The 27939-nt window shown below is 43.3% G+C and overlaps 1 protein-coding gene across 2 annotated transcripts in view; it reads right to left on the bottom strand.

The window, feature by feature from the left end:
* TTYH3 (tweety family member 3) overlaps positions 1-27939 on the bottom strand; it is a 79955-nt gene that overhangs the window by 14362 nt on the left and 37654 nt on the right. For both annotated transcript variants that reach the window (XM_075058534.1, XM_075058533.1), the window contains exons 2-12: positions 25021-25190; positions 17535-17646; positions 16659-16879; positions 15759-15854; positions 12919-12991; positions 12491-12566; positions 4710-4765; positions 3356-3448; positions 3143-3235; positions 2242-2378; positions 26-202 (exon numbers count right to left, since the gene is read on the bottom strand). In XM_075058534.1, coding sequence (XP_074914635.1) covers positions 26-202; positions 2242-2378; positions 3143-3235; positions 3356-3448; positions 4710-4765; positions 12491-12566; positions 12919-12991; positions 15759-15854; positions 16659-16879; positions 17535-17646; positions 25021-25190 — 1304 coding nt within the window. The remainder of the gene's footprint in view (positions 1-25; positions 203-2241; positions 2379-3142; positions 3236-3355; positions 3449-4709; positions 4766-12490; positions 12567-12918; positions 12992-15758; positions 15855-16658; positions 16880-17534; positions 17647-25020; positions 25191-27939) is intronic.

Below are 27939 nucleotides of genomic sequence, written 5' to 3'. Positions count from 1 at the left end.
ACAGCCTTCTTGTCGGAATACTCACATGTACTCTGTGACGGGAGCATTGCTGACTGTGTGTGCTGCTGCTGGAATGCTGGTCTCACTGCCATAACTACTCCCACAGCTATAGAGGCTGGGCATGTGCACTCTGTAAAGGTTATCGTGTGTTTGTCTACTCCCTTGAGCAGCTGATTCTTCTTCCCCATCATCATCTGAGCTTCTGCAAGAAGGAGAAAAAGTTCCTCCTAGAACCCTACAATTACCCCACATGTGGGGTTTGCAGGAAACCATGGTAATCCTAGGAACCTCCCAACCATCCTCCACACCTCCACATTTATACCCATTTGGGATGCCTCAGGGTGGCAGTGTCAAACACAGCCTACACCACAGTGACTCAGACCTCCCACAGATACCATCTGGACTTTTACACTTCGTGATCCCCTACAGTCTCCCTACAGTCTTCTCTCAGGGCTTGGCAGACAGCACAGTTCTGCAACTGCCCAGTCATACAACTGAAGGATGGACAAACATCCTGAAATACATAGCACTTTAAAAAAAAACAACAAAAGAGAGAGAGAGGCAGTGAGGATGTAGTGCCATGCACCCCACAGAAAGCATCCTCATCCTTCAAAACTGCAATCTGTCTTTCCATTTCTTGCAGCCATGTCCAAAGAGCTTTTAAGAATAAGTCTCTGCAGGCTTCTCTGAACTCCCATTCTGGTCACAAAGGGTCTGCTTCAGCTTCCAGCAAAATCTCAGAAGTCTTTAGAGAGACTAAGTTGCAACATTTGTGTCTAAAGGCTTTATTCTCTCAAAAATTCCAGGATTTTAAATCAATTTTAATGCAGAACAGAGCTGTTTACCAGCTGGTTCCTTCCCCCATCCCATAGTATTCTCTTGTCCCTCCTGTATAGTATACACTGCTATTTTATCTCCCTAACTATGGCATGAAGCACCAAGGTTTGAAATATTTCCCATTTTAGCGAGGCTTGACAAAGCTAGTAAAAGGTTCTACAGAAAGCACTTTGTTGCTGGGGGAGACAGCACGGACATTGCTAGAACATCCCAAACATCACCTGCAGCTTCTGTACCACAAGGTGGCACTGAAGATTTATTCAGGGAATTGCAGCCTGCACAGACTCTTACAGGCAATAAGGTATGACATCCTCCACCTCCTGGGGGGAGGCAGAGGAAGAAATGGTGCTCCGGGGAATGCAAGAGGGAATCCTTAAGTTCACAGCAGCAGCCTGAGCCTGCTGGGGTTGGCAGGGCAGGCAGCAGCCCACATGGAAGGCAGCACAAGAGATACCACTGTGTAAACCTTTCTCCTTCAAATGGGCAGACTACCATTCTCTTCCCGATAATGTCTCTGCAGCTGCATGTGGAAGAGGTAAGGAAACCAGCCATTTTCTTAAGCGCTATTCTGACGCATTTCCCAAGGCTTTCTCTGTGGGCACTGCAGGCCTGGCGGGCTCTGGCTTCCTGCTATTGTTCAAGATGTTCCATTTTACTTTGAACCTTGAGCCCAAGCTTAGACCACAAAAAATCATGTTTTGGGATCACAGAACAGAATTTGCTGCACAGCCTACTGCTCTTCTGCAAGAACAGAATACTCAAAGCTATTTTAATAGCTGCATGTGGTGCAGCAGCCAGTGAAGTGAAGGTTTGCTCAAGACTTACTGATCAGCCTGGTTACCATCATTAATACTAGTTCCAAACTGTTAGATGTTAGATGATTGCCACCAATTTGCAAGTAACTCATCTGCCCATTCTGTTGCCAAAAAGACAGTTTCGGGTTTCTATTAGCTATGCAAGTCAGTTGCCCTAGCATGAGCAAAGCCAAAAAGGCAAGTGTGAACTGCTTCCCATTCCAATTCTCTTCCCCATACTAGAATAAATGCCTCAAAGCAATGCAAGAGAATAGGTATTTTACAGAGATGGCACATAGTTCAAGCATTACCTCTCTCTACAGCTATAATCATTCATCTCTGACTTGACTCATAGTCCTACAGTGTACTGAATACTCCGCACATATAATATTCCAGTGCAATAAGGTTCAAATGTAAATATTTAACCACAGCCAGAGCAAAAGCCAACAGGTTTTTTTTTTCTGTTGGACCTGTGCTTATATAGCCTCATCCCTCACACTCCTGGGATCATATGGGAAAGAACTCCATATGCTCATGGGCACAAATCCAATAGCTGGTCTTCGTTAGGAAAGAGCTCTACAATGCTACAGGATGTAAACCCTCTCTATACCTCTTTTGCTGCCAAGTGTGTGGGACGCTGCACACAATGGAACTGAACATGAGGGCTGTGACAAAGGAGAAGAGAACCAGGTAGATGAGGCCTTCCACTCCATCATAGCAAAAGCCCGTCAAAGCCTGGACATAATCCTGGAAAGAGAAATGAGCAGAGTTTCCTGATCACTACAGAGTTAACATTGAGCTCTAATTCAAAAGCCCTTCCCCTGGACTACATTCTCTGAAACAACATAAGAGACTGTAGTCCCTTTTCCACAGCATATTTCTATTTTAATTTCAGGGACCTCAAGTGTTTTTCATAACTGATCTCACCCTTATTTCCCCTCACAAAGTCCCTCTCAGATTTAGTCTTATTGTGTGGGGTTGAAAATATTTCCATGTCTAAGAGGGAAAAAAAAAAAAAAGAAAAAAGAAAAAAGCCAAGACAAACTTACCCACCCAACTTAAGATAACACATTTTTCATTAAGCCTCTCAGCTCCCTCACTATGTCCCATTGCCCAAGAACACAAGCGCAGACTATCTGTTTCTCTGCCTTCAGAGATGCAGCTAGGGTAACAGTTAGGCCATGCTATACTGCAACTATAAGGCATTCCACTCTATGGGAAAGGCAATAAGCTATGTACTATAGAGAAAAAACCTGAAGGCCCCTAAAACCTCAGGGCTGCAGCTTGCAGATGTATAAAAGGCATGCTATCTAGTTTCCCATGTTGATCTTTAAACAGAAAGCTAACTTGATCCGAATTCCCATTCTCCTTTCTGCTGGAGTCAATCAGTAAAAGCTGTTGTAAATTGTTTTAGCACACCAGAGATTTGAAACTCCAAAATAATCAGTACACTACAGTCTCTACACCCCCTTTGTTCTTTCTTAGCTCACGCCCAGTTACCAAGTACTCACCAAATGCAGACTCCGACAGTCTACTAAAGCTGTCAGTTGCTGCAAGTTGATCTCTGTTGAATTTAAAACCTCCTGGATCCGAGTGAGATACTCCTGTAAGCAACAAGCTAGCAATTACTGCAAGGAAATGGCTTAGTAGGAGATGATCTTGGGCTTTGTACAAGGGTAAGGGAAGCCAGAAAGCACAGGGAGAGCAAACTTGAGGAGAGTTACCTTGGAGGTGGGGTGCTCTCTGCTCGCTGACCTCATGAGTTCTGTAACATCATCCTGCATTTCTACCAGAGCCTTGTGACTTCCTGACAGCTTCTGCTCAACACAAAACATGCAATGTTCAGCAACACAGGCCACATGCACCGACAAAACTCCTGGGAAAAGGCTTAAATCCTACTTCCCAAATATTGAAGCATCATCTGCATGAATAGTACAAGTTAAGGATGTCTCAACTGACATGGGTGCAGCTGTGATAGGGCTAAGTTTGACTTTTACCAACCTGGCAGAAGTACAGACAAAGAAGAGGGGAAGGGAAGAACCAGAAGAAAAGAGAAGAAAAAACAAAACACATACACAAAAACCATACACACAGCTGGGGCCGGCTCCAGGGCAGAAGGGAAGGAGAAAGAAAAGACACAAAGCACTCATCTTCTCACCCCAGAGCACAGCCAGATTTTTCTACTAAATCAGATGGCTGAGAAAGACTTAATGTTAATACTAGAAGTTGTTTGTATTAGGGTGCAGCCTTCATGTTCCATTAAAGCATCCGTGAGTATTTCACATGCAATAGCATGTCAGAGAGTATACTGAGCAACCAGAAATGCAACAGATGGCAACAGTGCATCATACCACAGCTTGAAGCATTCTTACCCACCCTTTAAAACAGAGGAAGACAAGACTTAAAAAATCCTAAATATAAATGGTGAAGCAGCTGGTGTCTGCCAAATGGTGGGTGGTGTGGGTTCATTCTGGCCTCTGATACGTAAGACAAAGTTTGGGATGGGCCCAGGTGCTGTTCTTCAGCCCCCACACAAAAGAATAATGACTCACATTTATACTTCAGGATACAAACCCTTCAACATCCAAGGGATTTAAGAGGCGTATGTGAGAATCACTGCCTCACCCACAGAAGTGGCTGCATTTGGGGAGTGGAGCATTGCCACTGTTTAACCCAAAAGAACCTGCAAGAAGAGATTCAAACCAGGAAGTATGTAGTTTCCCACCCTGGTGTTAATTGTGGGTGCTCTGTCTCCACATTGCTAGTCTTAGAAGAGTACCATATAAACAGAGGTACCACAAAGCCATAGTCCTCACATCATCTCACATGGGCCCTTCTAAGAAGGCATCCTTGACCTGAAGCCATGCAGGTAGTGAAGAAGTTGGAAAAAACTGCTCACTAAATCACAGTGCCACCTCTTGCACAGCTGGAAAGTAGCTGCCAAAGCTTTACCAACAGGTGGAGTGCTCCCTAAAGCTAACGCCTTGCAACTTGCTGCATGCTGGCATAGAAAGCATTTAACCTATATGCTGCAAGGTGTTCAGAAGTGGTGAAGGGAGCTAGGATGCTTACACTCACCTGCTGGAAAGGGTTGGGGTATCCAGCACTACAGGTAATGTAATAGCGCAGAGTATCTATAAAGACAAAAGAAAAGTAAGTCATGCTAGATACATTGTTACAGCTTTGCAGTATTTTACAACTGCCACAAGGGAGGTGTTAAGTTCTGAAAGCAATACACAAAATGAAAATGCAATATAAATGGAATCACTTCGCTCTCTCCATGTAGGATTACAGTGCATGGATGGCACTAGAGAAAGGGATGTAAGCTGCCTTTGGGAAGAAGAGAAAGATTTAGGTTTTAGTTTGGTTTGTTGTTGTTGTTGTGTGGTTTTTTGTTGTTGGGGTTTTTGGTTTTTTTTAAACAGTGAAAGGCAATGGGGCTGCCCCACTCAAATAGTTAGATGAAACATCCAAAAAGTTTGATACAGAAGTCAGCACTATCCACTGTATAAACACAAGACAAGACCTCAGTCTAGGATACATCCAACTGGATGTTTAGTTTCTGCAACTTCCAAGTGTCAGAATACCACTCTCCAGTCACTGAAAGCAACCACAGATTGCTGCCTAGGGTACATCACAAAGAGACAACTCAACTTTCAGCCAATTCAGTTCACCAGCTAAACAGCCACAAAACAGTAGTGCAGGAGAGGTAGTAGTGGTGATATAAATACAGGCTGCTATCAAAAATACCTGTGGAAGCACGCTGTCGGGCCAAAGGAAGTGCATACACACATCCCTGTGGTACTACACAATGCTGAATATACCGCTTACCAAATGTACAAATTCAAGCGTTTAAAAGATAAAAGGGCAAAAAAGACATCTTCACAACTGGGGATTCTTCCGTCATGTTCAAGGAGAGACTGGTTTTAGGCAGTGTTCTGTAGAAGAACATAAGAAAGTCCTCCTAATTCAAAGAAATCATAACTTTCAGTGATATCATTTCCTAAAAATGGTATCACTTTGAAAGCAAGCAAGGAAACTGATGGAAGACAAGTTCTTGTCTTTCTGACATGTATTAGGGATGAACAGGTAAATAGTAGTCTGTTTTCTGATGGATGTTACTTGCACATAATTATATTTTAATTAGAAGGCTTTAATTAGACTTTAACTAAAAAAGTGCATGTCATTTGTTTTGCATCCTTCTTTTGACTTATGCAAAAAAGCTATTTTCGGTATTGAGTCAATACTGCAGACTTGATCAGGAAAGCAAGCTCTTTCCATGTATTAGGATAACAGCAACACGTTATCTGTCCAAGGGACCTCAGATCATTTGCTGGTAACATCTCAAAACTTAGTCTTAATACTGAGTAGCTCTACCAGTAATCACAGCACACCAAAGACGTACTTGTACTTGTAAACTTCCAGGTAAGACTGTTACAGTGCTCTGCTAGCAGCATCACTTATTTCCAGTCTTGAAGACACAGTTTATTCCTCCTCATTCAGATGTGTATGAAACCAGCCCGGTAGCCTCATGAGTCCTCCATAATACTACACCAACTGTGAGAGCACGCACAAATTACAACTATCAGGCTTTCCCCTGCCACTGTCAGTAACGCTATCATGGGAGGGAGCTCTGAAAGACTTGATCATCCAAATACCTTTAGATTATTTCTCAAACATTTACAGTTCCTTTTCAGACAAATGAGAGCATGTCAGCTCAGCAAAATCAAGGGTGATGTTGGCTTGGTAAAGACTACAAAAGCGCCAAGACACACACACACTCTCCATTCCGCTGCCCCTGCCCCCCTAGCATCCTTTTCTCTTTTTAATCTTCTGTCTGTGACTTTCAGTAATGCATATTCCAGGCTACAAAGCTATTCTGACTCGGAAATCAGTAAAAGGCACAAACGCAACCAAGCAGAGCTGTGAAGGAAGCAGACCTGACTGCATCCTCACTGCTGCACTTCCCATAAATACTGAATGCACCTTTCAGCAAGCCAACACACTGGAGACCAAGTGGTACAACACAGACTGTCAGCTCCTGCACACTGGCAATGCAACCTGACAGCTGTTATTTATAATTCATTAGCCTACTTTGGGGCAGCTTCTGCCAGCTGCTCCATCTCCCTCCCACCGACTCTTTCTCTGGGATGACTTACATCTCCCCAGCCAAGCCTCTAAACAGCAATTAGCAAAATCTGGGCAGATAGGAGGGCAGCAAGAACTGCTTTGTGTGCCTTACTTTGGGCAGACCACATGAACGACTGTCCACAACTACTGAGCCAAGGAAAGGACTGCTCCTCCCAGGCTCATAAATCACACTCAATGGCTACAGAAAAATGGATTAAAATGCACCTGAGAGAACAGCATAGCAACAGCAATCCACAGCATCACACATGGTGACCTAAAGGAGCTGTGATCTTGTCACCTATTTATTTTAAACCAACAAACCACTAAAATTTCTCTTAGGCTCCCACAGTGGTATCAAGTTTTACATCACCTTTATAAGTGCATTAAGTTGCATGACATACTGTTAATACATAGCTCTAGAAATGTTTCTTGAGGGCCTTCTGGATCATCCCTGGTGGGCAAATTACTGGTGAGAGTTCCTGATATCATCATAGTTTGCAGCTTGTAAGCCCAGGATAAAGATTGCTGCTTACAAGTGAAGCAAAAAGCAGTACAGTGAAATAAGTGCTTCCCTCGCTTCACCGTGGAAGGCAAGATCAACAAGGCTTCACTGTGGTAGCACTGGCTTTGCAGCTGACAAGTGTGACACTCTGTACATAGAAAGTGCTTTCCAAAATGGCAAAGCCAGCAGGAGCAGCTTTCCCCTGCACTGAACCCAGCGTGCTAATAGCCATGGCACTTTAAAGCTAAAGCTACAATAGGCAGCAAAGCTGCCTTAAAGTGATCCTGTGCTGCAAAGCTTGGAAATTAAAAGGAGCGTGACCCCTGCCTCCATACCACTAGGACAGGAAAGAGGAAAGAGCAGGAGGCACTTTCACCAGTTTTACACCTGGTGGAGGCTATCCAGTACAATACCAAACCTCACATTTCTGTCCAGAAGATAGCTATACTAACCCATCACTTGCACTCTGCTAACAGCTCCAGGCCATTTCTTTCTATAATTCTTTCCAGTGCATTTTCCTCTCAAGGAAAATTCCTGACGGTTGGATCTGATTTTTGAAGCCTTCCTTTAGGCGATCTAGTTTATAGGAGAAGGGTTATGCAGGGTCACAGTTGCAGCTGCCTATGCCTGCTGTTGCTAGCAACAATCTTCCTGACCCACTCTCTTGGTGCACAGGCAATATGAGAGCAGAAGGTAAGGAAGGGAACTACCCAAAATGCTTTATTTTTGCAAAGTCTGTTTTTCCTAGAAAGGAGACTAGAACTGCCTACTAAAGACAGCTTCAGCTGCTAGAACTACTTATTGCTTCTGCAACCATGGAGACTTACTATTCACTTCAAAGCCCAGACGAAACGCAAAAATGGCATTATGCACCCGCCAAAGGCAGCAAGAAGGTCTGTAGGGTAAAGAGCAATCAGAAAAAAGATCCTAGTTTAAAAAAAAATCCCCATACCTAGAACAGCTTTTCCCAGCCCTTCTTCATCTCTATGTGACCATTCTCTAAGCGGCTTGCATTTTACGTATACACCCAGATGACAATGTCTCTGTGGGTTCAATCATCAGAGAAAGTTGAAGTATATCGCCTGTGATGTCAAAGGAAGAATACTCTTTTGGACAGATTTTCTCACCCAGCTAACATGTTCTCCACCAGGAGTTTTGTCTCCCTAAGGCAAGAGTCTGATAGCAAAGGGAAGTACCTGCATAACATTTGTATTTTTCTCATATATGCCACTTGTACTGGTGAAATCAGTCATCGCAAGCCTTCAGCAAAGAGCTCGTAGCCATCCCACATGCCCTCCACTCAAAGCTTTCTGCTAATCAGGAGACCAGAAAAACTACATAGCAAAATGCAGCTTTTCAACACCAACATCAACTCAGCAGGATTCTCAAGAGTGCTTCTTTGGGCAAACTCTTTTCTGCAGTGCCCACTGAGCCCAGGTAATAACTGTGCAACAACCACATGCCCCACGTGAGGTTTTGTCCTGACCTTACTTCTAGAGAGGAAAAGGAGGTGGTGGCGGTATCAGTCCTCCAGTTCATTCAGCTCTGGGCTTTTAAGATGAAAGCAAATCAGTGAGAGGCCAATTAGAAGGCTGTGCGTGACAAGAACGCTTGCTGCTTATATCTGACCAGCTAAGTCTCAGCATCCAGCCTGACCAACTTGGCTGGGCTGGAGGTGAAAGGCTCCATTATCCATCCCCTGAGGTTTACAGTTCCTTCAGATGAAGTGAGTGGCTGTTCACCATGCAGATTTCTAGTATGAGAATCTGGAGAAAGCTCCTCCTGTTGTTTAGACAGATTGTGCCTTTTTATTTAATTTTATGCAGTAAGTCATCTGATAATAACATAATACCAATGAAAAAGATGAGACTAGAAGATGGCCTCCTGCTTTGAAAATAAACATCTTGGCTGCACCAAGTCTTTTTACTAGCAGCAGGAGCCGATTATACAGCCCTTGTTCAACTCCATTGGCCTTATCTCAATTAATGCATACTGGGTTGGTTAGGCACATAAATCAGCCTCTTCTGCAAAATTATTTAAGTTTCTCCTTCTCCAGGAAACCTGCATTAAGGCTTTTTGCCCCCCCCCCCACCCCCCCTTTTTTTAATGCAGCACATTTTATCTACAAAACAAGGACATCTCTCCAGCTAAAAACATGACAACAATAACAATGCACTTAATCAGATTATTCTCAGCTCCATTAATTCTATTTAGATTTGCAAACAGCAATTAATACACAAACAGGAATATTAACATACTAGTTGCCCAGTATCCAACAGTTATTTTTCTGTGAAAACTATTATAACACCACCAACAAAAAAGCATTGCAAATATGCAAATCTAGATGACTCAGTCCGAGTCTGAATGCCAGAGCATGGGGCTGGGAATACTAAAACACATTATATTTAAAAACAACAACTAAAAATAGTGATTAAAGGGAAAAATTGACCCAGCACTACAAAGCTGCTTAAGATTAGTCATTGGTTCTTACATCCTTAAAAATAGATGGCAGCACCTAGCCCAGTATGCCATACTGCTGCACTGGCCAAAACCAGATACCTAGGTAAGACTGAAAAACACAAGTGCCCTCTCAGCCCGACTTCAGCTGAAGTGATTCCCAAGCTAAATGTGATTCCTACATATATGGTAACTCCCAATGGACTCTTCTTCCATGGACTACCTGAGTCCCTCCATCCACTCATACTCTCTCTTAGTCAACTCTTTTCTGAACTGAAAAATTCACAGTTGGGTATCCTCTGGTGATACTAGCTGGAGCAATCTTAAAGTGTTTCTGCCTCATCTGTCTATACTGCTGTTAATGTCGGAGAGCATCATCCAAAGAGCAGAGGCAGCAAAGCAGAGCATGTGAAGAGTCCATGCGCTAGAACTAGGAGCCTTCAAACAGGGCATCTTCCTCTGAGAGAACGGTGTCGATGCTGGCTCCCAGCTGCCTGCCCTGTCTCCTTGAGCTCGTTGTACATACAGCTCAACTGATCACAAAGCAGCTGCTACAATTTACAGCCAAGCATATTAAGGGATACCAACACTTTTTTCAGACTTTTGAAGATTTTTCTAAGGAGCCGTTATTGGGATTAAAGTGTCATCGAGCAGTGCCACATTGCAGTCCTCGTGTCGTGATTCTCCTTCCTGCTCAGATGCACAGGACGGTCCTGACATTGGGGACCAAGAGCTATTTCTGTAGCTTCCTGATCATAAACTATGACACAGCAGTGAAAATCCACATGGGAAGGCAGAACATTTGATCATCTCCCAACCAGCTGCTTAGTGCTATGGCAGGCTCAGAAGTTAAGACCGATTTCCTTCTGAAAAAAGGAAAACGCGCTCACGAACACTCAACGGCTGCCTAACAGCAGGGAGCTGACACACCAGCAACCCACGGAAGGGGCCATCCTTCCAACTCAAGCCTGTGAAAACACCTGCTCTTCCTCCTCTTCAGCGTTTCGCTTAGACCCATTCACTGTTATTTATGTGCCTTAACAACTGTTATAGCTGGCGGTGTTGCCAGAACAGAGCCTGATTTCACCCAGGAGAGCTGACTGTCCCTGCCGGGGGAAGCACGAGGAGGGACAGAATGTCAGTCCTGCGCTCACAGTTAGCCTTTAAATGAATGATACCGATTAACGAAAAACTGCAGGAGCCAAGCAGACAAGGACAACTGAAATGGAGTAGCACAAAGGGGCATTTCCTCAGTTTCCCAAGGTCAATCTAATTGTTACCAAACATGTGCCAGAGCTGATTTGGATTACCAAATTATTACAGCACACAGCTGGCATTAGCATCAGGTATTTCTCTTTGGCCTCACTGACCCATTTGCCTCCTTGAACAACTAGGAGACTAGCTTGGCACCTGAAGTCACATCTTCATCACCTTCACAGCCAAGAAAGGATTTTCATCTTGTCCAGTGTTAAACACTCATTCTCTTCCCTTATTGCGTTTCTTTGTAACAAAGAGAGTTGCCTGGCTCTATCCTCTCCATCCTAGGAAATCAATAAATGAGGCATTCCAAAAATAACCTGTAAGGTGGTAGGGTAATATCAACCCATGCATGCTCTTTTATACTACATACTGCCTCCAGACAAAACATTTCTTATTGCTTCCAATCCCTGCATCCTCATACCTAATTTCCTATCAGTTGCACAGCAAAAGGCAGCATTTGGCTAAGCACACAGCCATACACTAGGCCTTCTGTACACAAGGCAAAGATTCTCCAATTCCACTAAATAAGAACCAGGAAAAACATAAGTGGCTCCTTTTGCAACTCAGTGTCATTGCCTATTTGTGTTTTATCATACACAGAACTAGATAGAGGAACTATCAGGGGGAAAGAAGGTAGGAGAAAAGAAAAGTTAACTTTGTTATCTAAGCAGCAAACTCAGTCCTGAAAAATACTTTTCCTTTCTAGCACTTATGGTATCTCTCCTGGCAGGTGCTCAACCACTTTTTTTAAGCCACGGTTCTGAATGCCACTGTTGCCCCACTGAGGTCCAAATTGGTGGCACCTCTCATCTCACCAACCACTTCAGTCTAAATTAGGACCAACAAACCCAAAAATCCATTAGTTCTTCAGCTGGATGCCACTGTGATGCAGGCATATTGCTCTAAATGGAACAGGATAAAGAAAGCAGTCAAAATACTGCATTTATAATGGAAAGGGAAATTCATACTTCTTCGTGGCAGTTTCCATTCATTTACCCTTTAAATTAGCTTTAAAGAGACTACTACTTATAGCCATCATTAAGAGAAAAAATTATCTATTTGTTGATAACAGATATAAAAATAAGTATTCTAAATTCAGGAATACAGACCCAAGAGCAAGTTTTAAAAATGACAACTCAAACTTCAGACTGCTACTGCCACAGTTCTGTCACTTAGAAGAACAAGATTCAAGAGTGCTACATTTAAGCAAAATAATCCAGGGATTTCAGTTGTTCCATCTTATCAGTTATTTCCACCTAAGGGCCAAGACAGAAGAAAGGTTCTGAAGGCTCTTCTAACAAAAAAAAGCATACATGTGCACTTCTGACCAGGGTATAAATGCTTCTTTGTGAAGAACATTGGTTTTCCAGACCTCCACACACATATGTTTTTCCCACTGTATGCAAGCTCCTCTGTTTCAATCACAGCCTTAAATTCTCAGCCGCTTCCATGCTCCTATGTGACAGCTGCAGCTGCAGTACCCTGTGCCAAAGCCAGTCCCAGCACTTACCAGCACTAAGCACTGCATTCTCTTCAACCACTTTGGAGACATAAGCATCGGGGTTAATACAGAAGTCACTGGAGCCCTAGATAGATGCAAGACAAAAGGGAAAAGGAATATCAAAGAACACCACTATCAAAGAGCAATTGAGCCAGGTTAACATCAGGGAACCCTGTACTATAGGGGTGTTTCAGATGCTGAAGTGTCTCATAGTCATCCCCACTAGCACTGCTTTACACAACCACAGCAGTGCTGGAGTACTAGCTAACGCGCCACACCACGGCAAAAGGAGGAGCTCTGTACTTTTCATAGATGGAAATCGCTAGGACAGCTACTTAGAACAAGATGCGCTATAAAACGGGCACAGCATAACATTAATCTCGCGTCTGATAAACCTGCAGCAAAGGGTGAATGGGACTTGGATCAGAGCCACTTACCACAGCGACAGCCAACTCCAGACCCAGGGATCCCCAGCTGACAACCAGGGCAAACACCCCAAGCAAGCACACCCTGTGGGAGACAGACAGATGGCAGATGTAGAAGCTCTGATTTCAAGCAGATCCTTTCACAAGATGTATTATTTAGAGTCCAAAGCAATTACCAAACCCAAGAAATTATCAACCACTGTATCTTCAGACAAACTATCCCATTTTATGTTGTGGACAGCAGCAACCAGAGAAGTTTATGTCCAGCTGTTGGTTCCCATGTTACCTGGCCCTGGGGCTGCAGGGGAGGGAAGAAGAGGGTGGAAGCAAAGTCTCACCCTGCTTCTAGCAAGGAAGCCAAAGGCACAAAGACACAGAGGTGGCTATAGTGAAGGCAGATTGGCAGATGGATGACTACAGTCCCACCACTCTCACTATTCCCATTCTGGACTTTCCTGATCCGAAGATATTTGAAGAAAAACATGCCATATCAAAAAACCCACAAAAACATACTGATCCAAAACTGGACAAATCCCTCCTGTTTCTACAATAAATGAAGTTGTCAAGTGTAAGCACTGCACAGCTACGGACAGTGGGTGGGAACACTCAGCCCCTGTTAGGACACCTGGCTTTGGTTCCAAACTGCATGCACCTGAACAGCAGCTAAGCATCCCACATAACCTCAGGAGAGAGACGCTCATCTGCAGGCAAACAGTTCAGAGCAACAGTTTAGGTGCCTACTGTTGCCATGCAAGTCCATCTCTGCACTGATTTTAAAAGTTGTGTTCTGACAGCTACACCTCATTACTGACGGAAATAGTGGGAAGTGTCTGCTATCAAGCAGACACAAGGCAGAGGGATGACAGAGCAGTGGTCTCAGTGACATTCAGCTAGAATACACCAGTGGAAAAAGGCTTTTGCACTTCCCCAACCAGCACATTAACTCTTCACCTTTGCTGTCACTATGAGTGCTAGAGATATTTAAGCAACAGTGCTCCTCAACTCCCTCAGGTATGGGGATGCAGACTAATAAGCAGTTTCATTTTATGTATCCCTATCTTCAAATTAAAGGGACACTGGCTTTCTCTCTCAGGGATGCTTTTTCCTTCAGGCTTTGAAACACAAGTAGGTTCCCTCCCACCCACACCCTGAAGAAAACAAAACAAAAACCTGCTCATAACCAAGATATTCTTTATTCAAACCTAGTGCAAGTATCTCTGAGAGGAAGGGAGATATGTCTTTTCTGCTACATTTTTCTCACTGAAGACTAGAGCTTTAGAAAAATAAATCTGTGGATCTCCATTTTCAAAAAAAAAGATCTATCCCTCAGTTTACCAACTTATTTTAATTCTGAGTAATCCCTATTCTGTGAATGGATCTGTGGCTCATGTTGCAGAAGTACTGGAGCTTCACCAGACTGACCTGTGCGCATAACTCTGGAATAAAACACTAAAACTTCATTATGCTTTTTCCAAATGGATGCAAAAATTATCAGCCATGGATCAGTTCTGTGGTTTTATGACATACGGACAACAAGGCTCGGTGCCTCCAGCTGAGCATGGTAATCAATAAGACACATTTGTTGTTTTACTTTAAATGAAGATGACAGGGTCAGTAACTGATTGCTTAGCTAGAAGATCTAAAACTGGCATTTCACCATCTTGCTTGGCTGTCATACACTTGCTTCTTTATGCCATGTGCTCCCTTTGGGGAATGCCTTAATATGAACTTCTGGCTAACAGGGAATGAGATTCTAATTTAAACCCTGGGTTTACCATCTGTGCATACACTTGGACTTTTGTCTGTATAACCTGCCAGGTATGAAGTCATCTGGCAAATAATAAATCTGAATATGCATTCCAATTATTAATGGCATCACCATGTACCAGGATAAACTCTTGGCCATGTCAGTTGTCAAACTGTCACTATGTTTATGATACCAGTATCTTTGCCAAATGTGCCAAGCTAAACCAAGCTACAAGATAGGGAGAGGAATATTTTTTTTCTTGTAATGGGGCCTGAGTATGGCAGCATTTGCAGTGCTTTTTAGAAATAGATATGCATTAATATTGCAGTACCATGGCAACAAGACTCCTCCTCATAACTGTACAAATCATTGCTTGTTCTCAGCTTAACATTTCTTCAGGTGTGACAGCCAAAGGTAAACAAGAGCAGATCGTGACACAAGGCATGCTACCAGGTTGTGTAGATGTACGCAATGCTTATCATCGATTAACAAATGCTTTCACAACTGTAGAGAACTACAGGGAGATTTTTAAAGCCTGTAAATTTAAGGGAGGATGTTCACATTACTATCTCCCAGCAAATGGAGGCTACCAATGCTACCCAGTGGAAGGCAGACAGCCCATATGAGTTCCTCATCTTTGATGAGAAAGCAATGGGACCAGTACCATTGCATTTGCAATGGACACCAGTACCATTGCATGGTGAGACACTGGAACAGGTTGCCCACAGAAGTTGTGGATGCCCCATCTCTGGAAGTGTTCAAGGCCAGGTTGGATGGGGCTTTGAGCAGCCTGGTCTAGTGGAAGGTGTCCCTACCCATGGCAGAGGGGTTGGAACTAGATGATCTTTAAGGTCCCTTCCAACCTAAACCATTCTATGATTCTATTCTATTATTTTATAGCCCAAGAACCTACCTGTGAAGATCTCTCATACACAGCCCTAATCCTATCCACAGAGCTACGCTCTACAAAGTCTCTCTACATTGAGAGGCAAATTTAAGATGTTCAGTCTCAGAAGTCCTTGATATCAACTAACAGTCTAGAGGTTTAAACTAGCAGGCACTTGCATTCAGCTGGCCTTCTTTATGCACTGTGCTTGGGACTTACCCCATAAGAATGGCCCTAGAGTTTCTAATGAGCCCAAAGAGCACCAGCAAACATATCAGGACATGGAACAGGAGCAGGCCCAGGTATCCCAGCCACCTGCAGCAAACAAAAACATAGTCTGCAAAGAACAACTAGTATATAAAAGGCGCAAATCAAGAAGCTAGTGTGACTCATGGGAAAAACATAGCCCTTCTTTTCTTCAAGTAAAAGCCACCACTAATGATTAATCTCCAGAGAGCTCTGGATATTTGCTGGGTCTGGAGTCGATGCAGGTAAAAGCATTTACACAACACGCCCAGCAAACACAGTTGTTGAGAAATGAGACTGCTAATCTTGTTCTAGTGTAAAGTTATATGCAACTGGACACCATCAGGTGAAGAAGAGGCACTGCAGCTTCTTGAACTTCCTAGACATTTGTTAGAAAATTCTTTAGTTATTTATTCCACATGTGTGGACAGAGGTTTTCTTTTGTGGAATACAGCTGATGCAATCTTTTATTAAATATGTTTAATAAAAAGGAATGTTAGGGTGTGGTGTTAACTTACAGAACTAGTGCAGTTTTCTACTCTATTTAATGTGTCATACAACTACAACACACTTATTAGGACAAAACAGTAGCTATCTCTGTGGTTGTTTTTTTCCCCAGTGTTAGAACACTAGCTACAGATTTTGTACATTGAGAATAAGTTTCCCTTCAGCTGGTAATAAACATAGTTAAGGAAAAAAGTTGTTGTCATGCATTTTGATTTAAACTGAAGGAAATTTTGCTGTAAGAAACGAATCAGCTGGGTGGGCCAAGAGCACCTGCAGTAATATATAGAGTCTTTGGTGCAGCCACCCAGAACACACACATCATTATTGCAAAACGGGTCAAAATAGATGCTACAGCATGCTACACACCTGTACCAGTCATAGAGGTCAATCTGAACTGCCAGCTCCTCCAGAGACAGCTCTTCATTCTTCCAAAAAGGGATCTCAGTTGTTTGCCTGACCAGATCATCCAAGAGACCTTGCAGTTTCTGGATAACATGCAGGTAGTCTGTCTGCTTCGTGAACATCTCCTCCAGGATGAGCAAGTTTGGTTCCACTGTTTGGTTCAGGGCCACTGCGGTATCTAGCACCTATAGTTTGAGAAAGAAAAGGGGGGGGTGGGGGAAGGGGAAGAAAAAAAGAGAAAAATAATTAAAGGACAGGAAGTCAAGGAAGTAAAAGAGGATTCATTCTTACTAGCAAGTCATGGACAGCTTCCAGATTACTAGTCATCTGTCTTAAGAGGCTCAGACTGCTTACCCTTCAAAAGCAACTTATAAACACCTATAAAGCAGATTGCTTGCAATTAGTCCTATGGCGGCTTCTCCGCCGAGCCTTTAACATATGTAGCCACATTTTGCAAACACATTTTGCAGCCATGAGGGTTGCAGTATGATACCATGAAATTAGAGGTAGCAGAGGAACAACTGATTGTACTAAAGTGATACATTTTACTAAGAGACTTGTCTGCTTTGGCCTGCCTCCTCTTCCGGGTGTGGAAGAGAAGCTGTTTTTAAACGCAGCAAAGAGAAGACTTCATTTAACAAGCTGTGTTTGCTTTGATATTTTTAGAAGAGCTGAAGAAATCACCACTCCATAATGGAAATTTTAGCACATCTCTAAGTCCAGAAACTAACAAAAAATAGGAAGAGATACAGGCACAGCCAGATACAAGAGAAGAGGTGCTGAGCAAGTCTGCTCATTCCCACACTCCTCATTTGCTAGCGTGTGTCTCCTAGTGCTTACCCGGTCTTGGACACCTGCCACAGTGCGGTTTGCATGGCGTAGCGAGTACGTCAGCCGATGAATGCCGTCACTGGTCTCTCCGTTCCCATAGAAGCCAACAGCAATTCCAGCACTGCAGAGAAAGCAAGCAAGAAAGGGTAGAGTTAAAGCTAAAAGGCAAGCTATATAATGCATGGCTTAACACTACAGCGCCCTTGGTAGTCACATCAGCACTTTCCACAGAAAGGAAAGCCGCTCGCCTCCCAGAGGGTAGCTGGGGTAGTCATACTCCTCAACATCCTCAACAACCACTAAAAAAATTCACCTGTAAACATTTGCCCATGTTTTCCACGCAGCCACTGTTTCTCTGTATAGCATCCATATGATGAACAGTGGAACACCATCCCTTCTCAATATGTATGTGCCATTTATGGTACAATAATGAAAATCTGTTAGAGAACTGTTAGAGAGTTCAGACCTAGCCATGGGCAACCAGAAATCCATCTGGCCAAGCAGCTCTCCAGTGGCTCCTGCAAGAGCTACCATTGTCAGGAGACACATGCCTTCTCTGGACACGAGATACCGATTGTTTCATGACTTTTTTTAAAAGCAGGACACAAAGAGCTTGCATTGACTACTTGCCTATGGTGGTGGTTCCTCTAGGTACATTTTCCATGCCCTCTTCTCTACACTGTAAAGTACCTATGAACATCATCTATCTTGATTTATCTTCCCATTAGAGCATTTGTGTCTCACTGATTTAGAGTACTGGGAAGGAAGGCTTAATAACTTACTGGGACAACAGACTATTTATTTTTAAAGCAAGTGAATTTCAAGCTTGCAGACACAATTCAACTCCAGCTGCTTAGCGAATTACCACCTATAGGCTGATTTGCCATAACTGTCCACATATATCAGTCTGTCCCAATTATGAAGTAAACCATATCAGCTTAAGCTTCACTTAAAGGAGGAAGATCCTGTAGATGAACTGCAGCCAGCAGATTATCCCATGCAAGTCAGCAATACCTCTTATATTACCCCATCACTGCAGGAACTCACAGTTCTTCCCAAACCCATTTCTCCTAATAACAGGAGAAGAAAGAACTTGTGAATGGGTCACACAACTAAACTCAGGGCAAACAAACATTACCCTTTAGAGAACCCAGGGTCTTTTTTGGGAAGGTTCTCAAGACACCAAGGTTGTGTTTGTGGTAGCGGAAAGGAAAGGTGGTGGTGATGGTTTCAGTGTAAATGTAAAGTTATTCTGGATGAAATAGTTTCTTCACAACAACTTTGTGCTTGGGTTATAGCACTACTTGGTTTGAAGGAGGAATAAGAGAGGAAGAAAACAAGCCAAACAACACCTTTCAGAACAAGTGTAGTGCCTTTGTTTAACAGGAAGGGTCACTAAAGGACGTCAGGCATTCTTCGCCAGCATCACCAGCTGGAAAATGAACCCAAGCAGGCAGGCTAGAGCGGGCTTTGTCTAAATAACTGACCCTTGCACAGATTTGCTCTGGCACATACATCAATCTGCAGTCCAAACGACCGTTTCTGCTCTCACTCCTCTCCTGCAGTAAGACAGCATCCATCCTTCTTTTCCTGGGCTCATCCACTTCAGAGTGAGCAGAACAATATAGTTCACTTGGCTGCATTTCTACTTTCTCCTCATACATATAAGAAATGGAAGCAAAGATCACACACTGGAAGCAGAGCCACTATGAAAATCTGTGTCAGCCTCACACTTTTTCCAGCAACTGAATCTCTGTTAATTATAGAGAGCTTGGCCCATAAAAGCCTCAGCTGAAGAGCCTTCCAGGGACAGTAGGCAGCCTACATCATATATTTAGTGTTAATACAAGAACTCAGTCTCTTTCTTCATGAACACCATTCCTCAAACATTCTCCTAATGCAGATGATGCTGATAATTAAAGAGAGAAAAGCCCTCTGCATTCCTCCCTGGTTACAGCTATTATCAGAGCTTGATAACACATGCCTAGGATTCAGGAGAGTGGAGGGGATAAAAAGAGACACAACACCCCCCTCTTCCTGAACTAGAGAGACTGCAGATCCAGAGCTATGCTTAGGATAAGGCAACTCAGTATCCCATCACTGCAATCACAAACCTTGGGCTTGAATTGCCCCTTGTCTTATCAGAGCAAACAAATTCACACAGACTCTTTCACCCTCCTGAGCAGTAGCAAACTTCAATGGTTTTTTTCCTACTATAGACACCAAATAAATTCCAGAACATTCCTGACATTGAATATGCAAATCTGACCCCTTTAATGGGTGAGCAATTTTTATTCAGCCTATTACAGCTACTAGAAGCCTTTTCTTTCAGCAAAGGCTTGGTAAATGCCCAAAACCTGCTGCTTGGCTCTCAGTATTCCCGGCACAGTAGCACTATTTTGGTGTAAAAGACTCAGAAACAGCACTCTGAAGTAGCAGCAGTCATCTTGTCCTTAAATATGCAGCACAGCTAGGTACATTAGCCAGTTTACTCAAAGGTACCATTTGTGAAGTGCTAGCAACTACAGGCAAGTGACTTGAAACTCATTACCCTATTCAAGGAAGAACCACCCCAGCAGCCATCCGTAGGCTTCCTATCCAGCCCTGTATGAACCACATCTTTGACTGCCCTTAACCCTCTAGGCACAGTCACTACTCCTGAAAGAAAACACTAGAGCAACAGGAATTGGGATAAAAGCCATTTAATTCAAGTAACAAATTCCTCTATACATGCGTACCACACATTCACTGGAAACTACACATAATGCATTAATTTATTCCATTACTGCCTGGCAAAAACCAGATCTGCATTCATGCCCTGTGCTAGCAAGCGCCACTTACACAGCCATTCCTTCTCCTAGGAGCAAGCTGTACGGTTTTGTGGCAGTTCCCCTTTCTATCACGCTAGAGAGGGAAGGAAACCATCCCTGAAGCCCAGAAGCCCACCAGCTGCCCAGCCCCATGCTGTGACTGAGGAGGGCGCAGAGCTGAAGGGCAGGCAGCAGGGGAACTGCCAGTGAGGGAAGAGGAGAGAACTGATGGTGTTTAGTTTTCTGTTTGCATGTGGCTTCATGTAAATCCAACAGTTGTTTCAAATCCCTGCCTACACACACTGGTGTAAGTTACTATTGTTTAAAGCAGATTTAAGGATTTGCACTAGTTTTTAACTACCTTTTATTTGATTACAGGGAAACAGAGGGGCTCCTTCTATTTAAGCGCATTCTTTTAAAGTAAAAATAGATCAACTCATCTTAACCCGGTGTAAATCCTCGAGGTCAGGACAAATCACATGGCTTCTTGCACAAACCCCAAGAGGCTCTGTAGCCCAAGATATAGCAGATACATTTCCCAGTACAGGATGACAAAATCATCACCCAATGGGGAAGCCTGCATTTCTGTCACGCAGCATGGATACAAGAACAGCATTCCTGAATGACACAGCTTTTTTCCACCCTAGCACCCTCTGAAAGATACTCCAACACATTTTCAGTGCTTCTATAGGAAGGTCATCTCCACTTCTGCTACTCTTGCTCCTGTCACACCGCCCTCTCCCTAGCACGCACACACCTCTCCACACCATCCCATCCTCAATTCCTCCTCCCAAACCTACCCTTGTCAGACTCCTGTCACTTCCACTATCCCTACCTCTCCCCTGCCTTCCTTCTCACTCATATTTTTTAATAAAAATCTTAAAAATCAATCTATCAAGCTCTTACAGACCATTTAAAGAGTTGCTCCCGCTGTTCAATGCTGCGTTTAAAAAGCCACTTGGCTACTCAGTCATTTTGGTTAGTTTTAGGAAACCCACTTGCGTTAAGTCAAGAAAACACTGCACTCCTGAGCTTAACACTATCATCACTGGTGCACACCCACAGAAACACACTAGAGAGAGACAGTACGCTATACCAGCTCTTCAAAGAGTTATATGACATGAGACAGAAGAGCAACATGCCATGATTTCTATGTATTCCTACAGATAAGACAGTGTGATTTAAAGTACTGTAGGTTGTATAAAAACACTTCAGTATCACTTTTCAGCAAGACTCATGAAATCCAAGTCTGGAGAACAGCTTTCCTGGTGTTTGTTTGCAAGACCCACACAGGCTTAGGATATCCCTTGATAAAGAACCAAAAAAGAAAAATCAAGTGTAATTCCAAATTCGCTTGCAACACGACCTGCAAAAAAATGTTTTCTGGATTACACAAGGTATACATGAACAGCAGAGCGTTAATCTGATACAGAGAGCATATACATGCCTTCTGGTGGCGAGATCCTCCCATTGTAATACCCATGAACACACAGTGAAAACCCCTCTGGGTACTCAGTCACCAGTCTGAAAAGATGAACACTAGCCATTCACATCACATCCTTAGAAATGAATAATCTAACTACACCAAGTCATCTATAATTACAGGAACTTCATAAGGAGAGCCCTTTTTAGACTTCATGTTCTCAGGAGGAATGTTAATTTGTCTGTCTAATTACCACCTTGCACTCTCGCACCAAGGGAAAGCGCTATTACTGGCACTTGAGAAAGCAAGTTTTCACCATCTATTTGTACCCATTTCTTTCAGGTATCCTCTCCACAAAGCTTCCTACCCACCTTCAGAGCTGAGCTCCCTTCTGGGAGAGTTAGGGTCCTCTTACTGGTGGATGAGATGATTTATAAGACAACTCCCCATACACAGAAACCCGATCAAAATTGGTAAGGACTAGACATTAACTAAGTATTCAAGGAATAATCTAGGCAAATCATTCCTGCAGCTTTGTGGCTAGAGCAACTGGGAAGACTCATTAGAGAGTCATTTTGTTGGAGAGCTGCTGTTAACCAGTTAAGCTTTCCTGCTAGCTCAGCATTCTCCCTTTTGCTCAGCAGGAAATATCAAGTCATTAGGAAACAGTGATCCACAGCACTCAGCAGGATTCACAGTACAAACAGCCCTCTGGGATTAAGTACTACCTAGATAAGCATGTACTAGGCACAGCTGGACTTAACCAGAGTTAACTAGCTCTTGACAACAGTCCACTTCACAGTACTCAGACCAGACCAGCTGCTGTTTGGGACCTCTCGCTGCTTCAGCATCTAAGCTATTTCTCTCCCTTTGCATACAGTGCTACAAACTGCCTCCCAGATCAGCCTACTGTCAGGCAGACATTCAGAATAGCCTTATTCCCCATCACTCTGAAACGCAACAGCATCTGCCAGTCTGGCACTTCTGTTACGTGTAACACATAGCTAGGATAGGACATAACCACTGGACTAATCTTTAGCTGTTGGTATCTAACAGGGACTTCCTGCTAGCACAGATTAGATTCCTTGCTTGTGGGAAGCCGTATCGCATACTCAGCCAGATGCTGAGCACAGAGCACCAAGAGGCCCTGGTTCGAGTGCACTGTCGCATCCAGCTGCTATAAGAGGGGCAGAAAACCAATATCGGCTTTGCAGGAGAGCGGCAGCACTTGGACAGCACCTTCACTCACCACGGATGGTACCAACCTGCTATTGCTCAAGCACACTGACTTCAGAGTGGAAATGTAAAACTTAATTTAAAAAAGTCAAGACAAATATTCATCCAATATCACTGTAGATTCAGGTAGCATCTTAGTTTTAAGGATACTCCTACATTTAATACTTGCAAAAACAAATAGGACGCCAAGGATGAGAACCAATAGTTCAGATTTTAAGGAAGTCTAAGCAGTTCTCCAGCTTGCAGTCTTGACTGGGAGTTACATCAAGTTTACCAGAATTTATGCGCTGACCTTCCAACTTTAAACGGTCTCACACACGCTCTAGGAGATGTGCAGAATACCTCCTTCTTACCCTTTCTACAATTAAAAACAAATACAACCACCACACTCTGCAGCAGCTGTCTTGGACACATATGCTGCATAACAACAGCTAATAAGAGCCTGTAGCAGCAGCAAACTATAAATAGCATCAGCTAGAGCTTCCGTAAGAAAGGGTTAGGACCACAGGACTTTCAGTGGATTGGAATGGATGCAGCTGAAGCTCCTGAGATCACTAAAAAGAAAGGTGAATAAGGCTGAGAGTTCTTCTTTGCAAGTTGTTCTCTGGTTTGCCTTTCCATTCCAGGCACCTATTTGCAGTCAGCAAAGCACAGAGAAGCTCCCCGCAAAGACGGCAATATTGGCTAGTGCCCTAGATCTCCTCCTCTGAGCCCCTGCCTCTACAGGCAAATCCATCCCCAGCTGCTAAACTCACAACATAATGTCTGCTCTACAGTGTTTGTTCCATACTTCAGGGGTTTTCTATTCTCTTAAGTATGTGCCTCAAAAGAACAAATACACAAATGCATTAGTAGCACAATCTAGCCCTTGAACAGCTAAGCCTGGCCTTCAGGGAACATGCCCACCTCCAAAAAGATCACATACTAGATCCACTGCTTATCAACAGGTTAATACAAAAAGTGAGCCACGAGACACTGCAAAATACAATCTTGTTACCTCCTTTCTGAACACAGGACTACTCCCAAACCTGCCAGCCCTGCGGAGGGGCAACTACCACCACCTGGAGTCTTGGGCAAGAGTAAATGATGTTTGGGATTGGTAAGAAACACAGTGCTCAATCTCAGAGCACATGTCCATAGAGCTCAGAGCATTCATTCTGCCCGAGTCAAAATAAACTAAGTCCAAGGCTTCTTCCAGACATTTGCAGACATGTCCCTGCTTTCAGATGCCCCATCGTTAACTTTCTAGGAAATCAGATCCTCATGTGTTGACTGAAAAAAAAAAAAAAAAACCAAAAAAGCGACACCACTCAGAAAACAAACAAAACGTAAATTCTCTCGTTTTAACTTCTGCACATGTTCTCCACTAATTACTTAATTTTATTTTGTTTTACAGCAACCCTTCTTTTCACCTCACCTCCAAAAGCTTCTATTGCTCAGTCACAACATGAAATGTTGCTGACAGTAGCACCATTACTAGCAACCCTTGGAGATGGCACATTAGTACAGATAATGAAATGCAGCAGTATCTTACACAGGCTGCAAAATCTGAATGTCCACTCCAGTCAAATACCAGTATTTCCAAACCCAAAAGAATCATCTGTGCCTCCTTCTTCTTAATCTACTCTCCCACACAGTCATTCTTTTGGAACACCAGATTCTAAGAAATCTCCACCTAGACCTGATAAATATTTCACCTCTATTCATCCTATTTAAGTGATAAGCTCCCAAGGGCGCAGTGTCCTTGATTTACCACTTGCAAAGTATCAAAGAGCAGGACATTAGCTATTCCTTTTTACATTGCTCAAACCATTAGGCAGTTCAGCAAGTGGTAGGAAGGAGGAAAATACATTACAGATATTTAAAACATATATATATATATATGTATGTATGTATATCTCAAGTGGAAAGAGGGATTACTGCCAACATTGCCTAACTACAGACATGCATACCAAGCATGAAAATGCATGCACAGGATATGCCACCCCAAGTTACAGTGAAGATCCCTTTCAGGCATCAACCATACCTGCACACCAAGGTTGCAATGATGACACACCATGCCGTACAGCAGCAGTCAGCATTTAGATGTTCTTCGCTCTTCCGATGGCGGCAACACAGCCAAAACGAGTAGAACAAGAGAAAGAGCAGGTCCAGAGCGAGGCAGGAGAGAGCGATGCCACCCAACAGCAACAGGGCCTGCAAGAAAACAAAGACGGGCTTCACATCTTACCACGGCACAACCATTGCATGCGAATCAGGGCCCAGATGTTTGAGGGCTCTGCAATAAGATAGTGCTGAAGGCATACCCTGAAAACAAGTTGGTTTGTGGTTTTGGTATATTTTTTAAAAATAAACAGTAGATTTTTAGCCCCACTTTCTCCCCTCTCTGCATCCCACTCGATGAAACCACAGTCTGTACCTAAGCAGTAAATAGGTGAGCCATTTTGTCTGTCCCAGTCTGCAAACAGCCTAAGTGCATCAGGAAGGGTTTCCTCTTTACTCCTAATCAGAGGTCAGCAGATTTAAAGGCGGGGGGGGGGGAAATAAATAAATAAATAGTTCAGCCAGCTGCCTCTATCTGTACAGTTCTTTAATCTTCATGAATAAATATGCAGGCTTATTCATTAGAAATCCAAGTGCATGAGTGGGTTTGAAAGGGGGTGGAATTTATTATACGTGGTGAGATTGATTTTAAAAAAAATGAATCCCCATGCAATGCTTCTGTTCAAGGCAGACCTACAATAAATGCTAAACCCCTCCATGTACCATCCACATACATAGGTACAACAAATGCGGATGCTACAGACACACTGGCTTGGAGCCGTCACAAGCTGAGTTATTGCATTATACCTATTTCTAGTCAGTCAGGTGTTCCTGGGAGGAAAGGGAAGCAATAAATGTTTAACTCCATTCCAATTTCTTTTTCAGAAAATCCTGGCCAAAACCCAAAAACGCAAAACAATTTTGTTAAATAAAAAAAGAATTAAAAAATCCATTCTAACACCAAATCCAGCCACACCTTCCCACATGAATGAATGAAGTACTTTTACCCATAAGGTTTTTTGGATAAACCCTTGGTAGCAGTGACAAATGCCAACTTATGAGAAATGACTTGTATATCTGGAAAGGGCCTAAGTCACCTACTGCTGCCCCAATATCGGGAAGGCAGACAGATCTGTATCAGCAAACCTAAAACAAAGGTTTTCGGTTTTTTGGTTGGGTTTTTCTGCTCGTTTATTTTTTAATCAGTATCTCTTTTCTTCCCCATGCAGAAACTCGTTAAAGAACATTTATACGCTTCCTCCTGATTGAAACAATATCTTTCTCCTGGTCAAAGAAATGAAACAAAGAATGCTGCAATTAAAGTAAGATTCTCAACAAAACTGGTGACCGTTTCTAACGGGGTCTGGTAGTAACTTGCTCTTTGTAGGCTTCTCTTTCCCTTTCCCCCCCACCCAGTCAGCTCCACAGGTACTCCCTGCTGAGTTATTATCCTGGCAAACTACACAAGCCACACAACATACTTTCCAGCCAAGCAAATGTCAGTGTGTACAGATTGTAGGGCCCATCGCCATACATAACAAGATTCAGGCTAGTTAAACCCAACTGCTGCATCACAGATGCTCCACATCTCCGCATGCAGTTTGCTTTCCCAGCCTTAGGAAACCCACCCAAAGCCCATCAAGTGCACTGGGATGGGGGGGAGCTTACAGGTGCTGCTTTCCCAAACTAAACAGCAGAAACTCAGTCCCGCTGTAGAAAGTGAACTTTGGGATCTTTAACAGAGGAGAGTGGGGGTGGAAGGGAAAAAGCCCTATCCCCCTTTCCCATGATTAAGCCAGATGGTGCGTGCACTGTTTGAGTTCCTGAGCAGAAAGGGGCCTGCAAGAGGGAAGCTGCATTTGGAGCCCCACATTCTTCCACTTCTGAAGGCTTGCCATGTACGAGCACTCAATACTAATTTAACTAACACATTTGGCATACCAAAGCTCCTCGGGGATATTCTTTATTTTTTAAACACGTCAGGCTGCTGTAATGCAAAGATTTCCTGCACTGCTTGCCTGCACTTCTTTCTTCACACCCTCAACCTTCCTGCACATGCTAAAAGGCATTACCACTGGAAAGAAGAACTCAGTTGAAAACATCTTCTCAGCAACCCTTTATCAGCCAAAAAATTCACACTGCAGCTCCAGACGTAGGGGAACAGTCCCCATTAAAATGAAGAAAAAAAAATATTAAAAACTGCCATGCAGCAAGCAACCTGAAGTTCTCGCTTTGAAGGGACACTTAATATATGCTTTATGCATCTGGCCAAAAGGACTTGGCTAGCCACTACACCATGATCTGTGTTTCATTTTCCAGAGAATATTTGTTTTCCATTAATGGATATGTGCCATGACAACAAGTGAAATCATCCAGCAGAGCAGTTATTAATCTTTCTGACTGATGAGTCAGTTTAGGACCCAGAGACTGGCTGGCAGCGAAAGCTTGGTCGCAACCAAAGATATGCCTGTGCCTGCTTGTCAGGATTAAATGACAGTATTTAAAAAAAGGGGGGGGTGAGGCTGGATAAACCCTCAGACACTCTATCCTGCAACAGTAAATCTAGGACTCGGTTATCCAAGGCCATGTTATCCAGAGTAAATGTAAAATTATGCACTGGGCCTTTTGCCACAAAAGAGCATCAATTTGTCTTCAAACATTTGCTGAGCTATCAGAACCTTTATAGCAAATGATGCATGAACTGCCCTTACAGGAAAATGGAGACAACTTGGAGGAACAACATTTTACCACTGTGCTGACACTAATGGCAGAAGTGGAGACAGAGCAGTCCCTGAAAATGAGCGTAAATCCAAGTGGTATCAGCCAGACTGGCAGGAGACGAAGCTACAGTGTTAGGAAGTACTTTCAAAATGAAAGTTAATAGCAGTACACAGGGAAGTAA

Source organism: Buteo buteo, chromosome 27 (genome assembly GCF_964188355.1).
Source record: "Buteo buteo chromosome 27, bButBut1.hap1.1, whole genome shotgun sequence".
Classification (NCBI taxonomy): Eukaryota; Metazoa; Chordata; class Aves; order Accipitriformes; family Accipitridae; genus Buteo; species Buteo buteo.
This window is presented reverse-complemented; position numbering and strand designations above follow the sequence as displayed.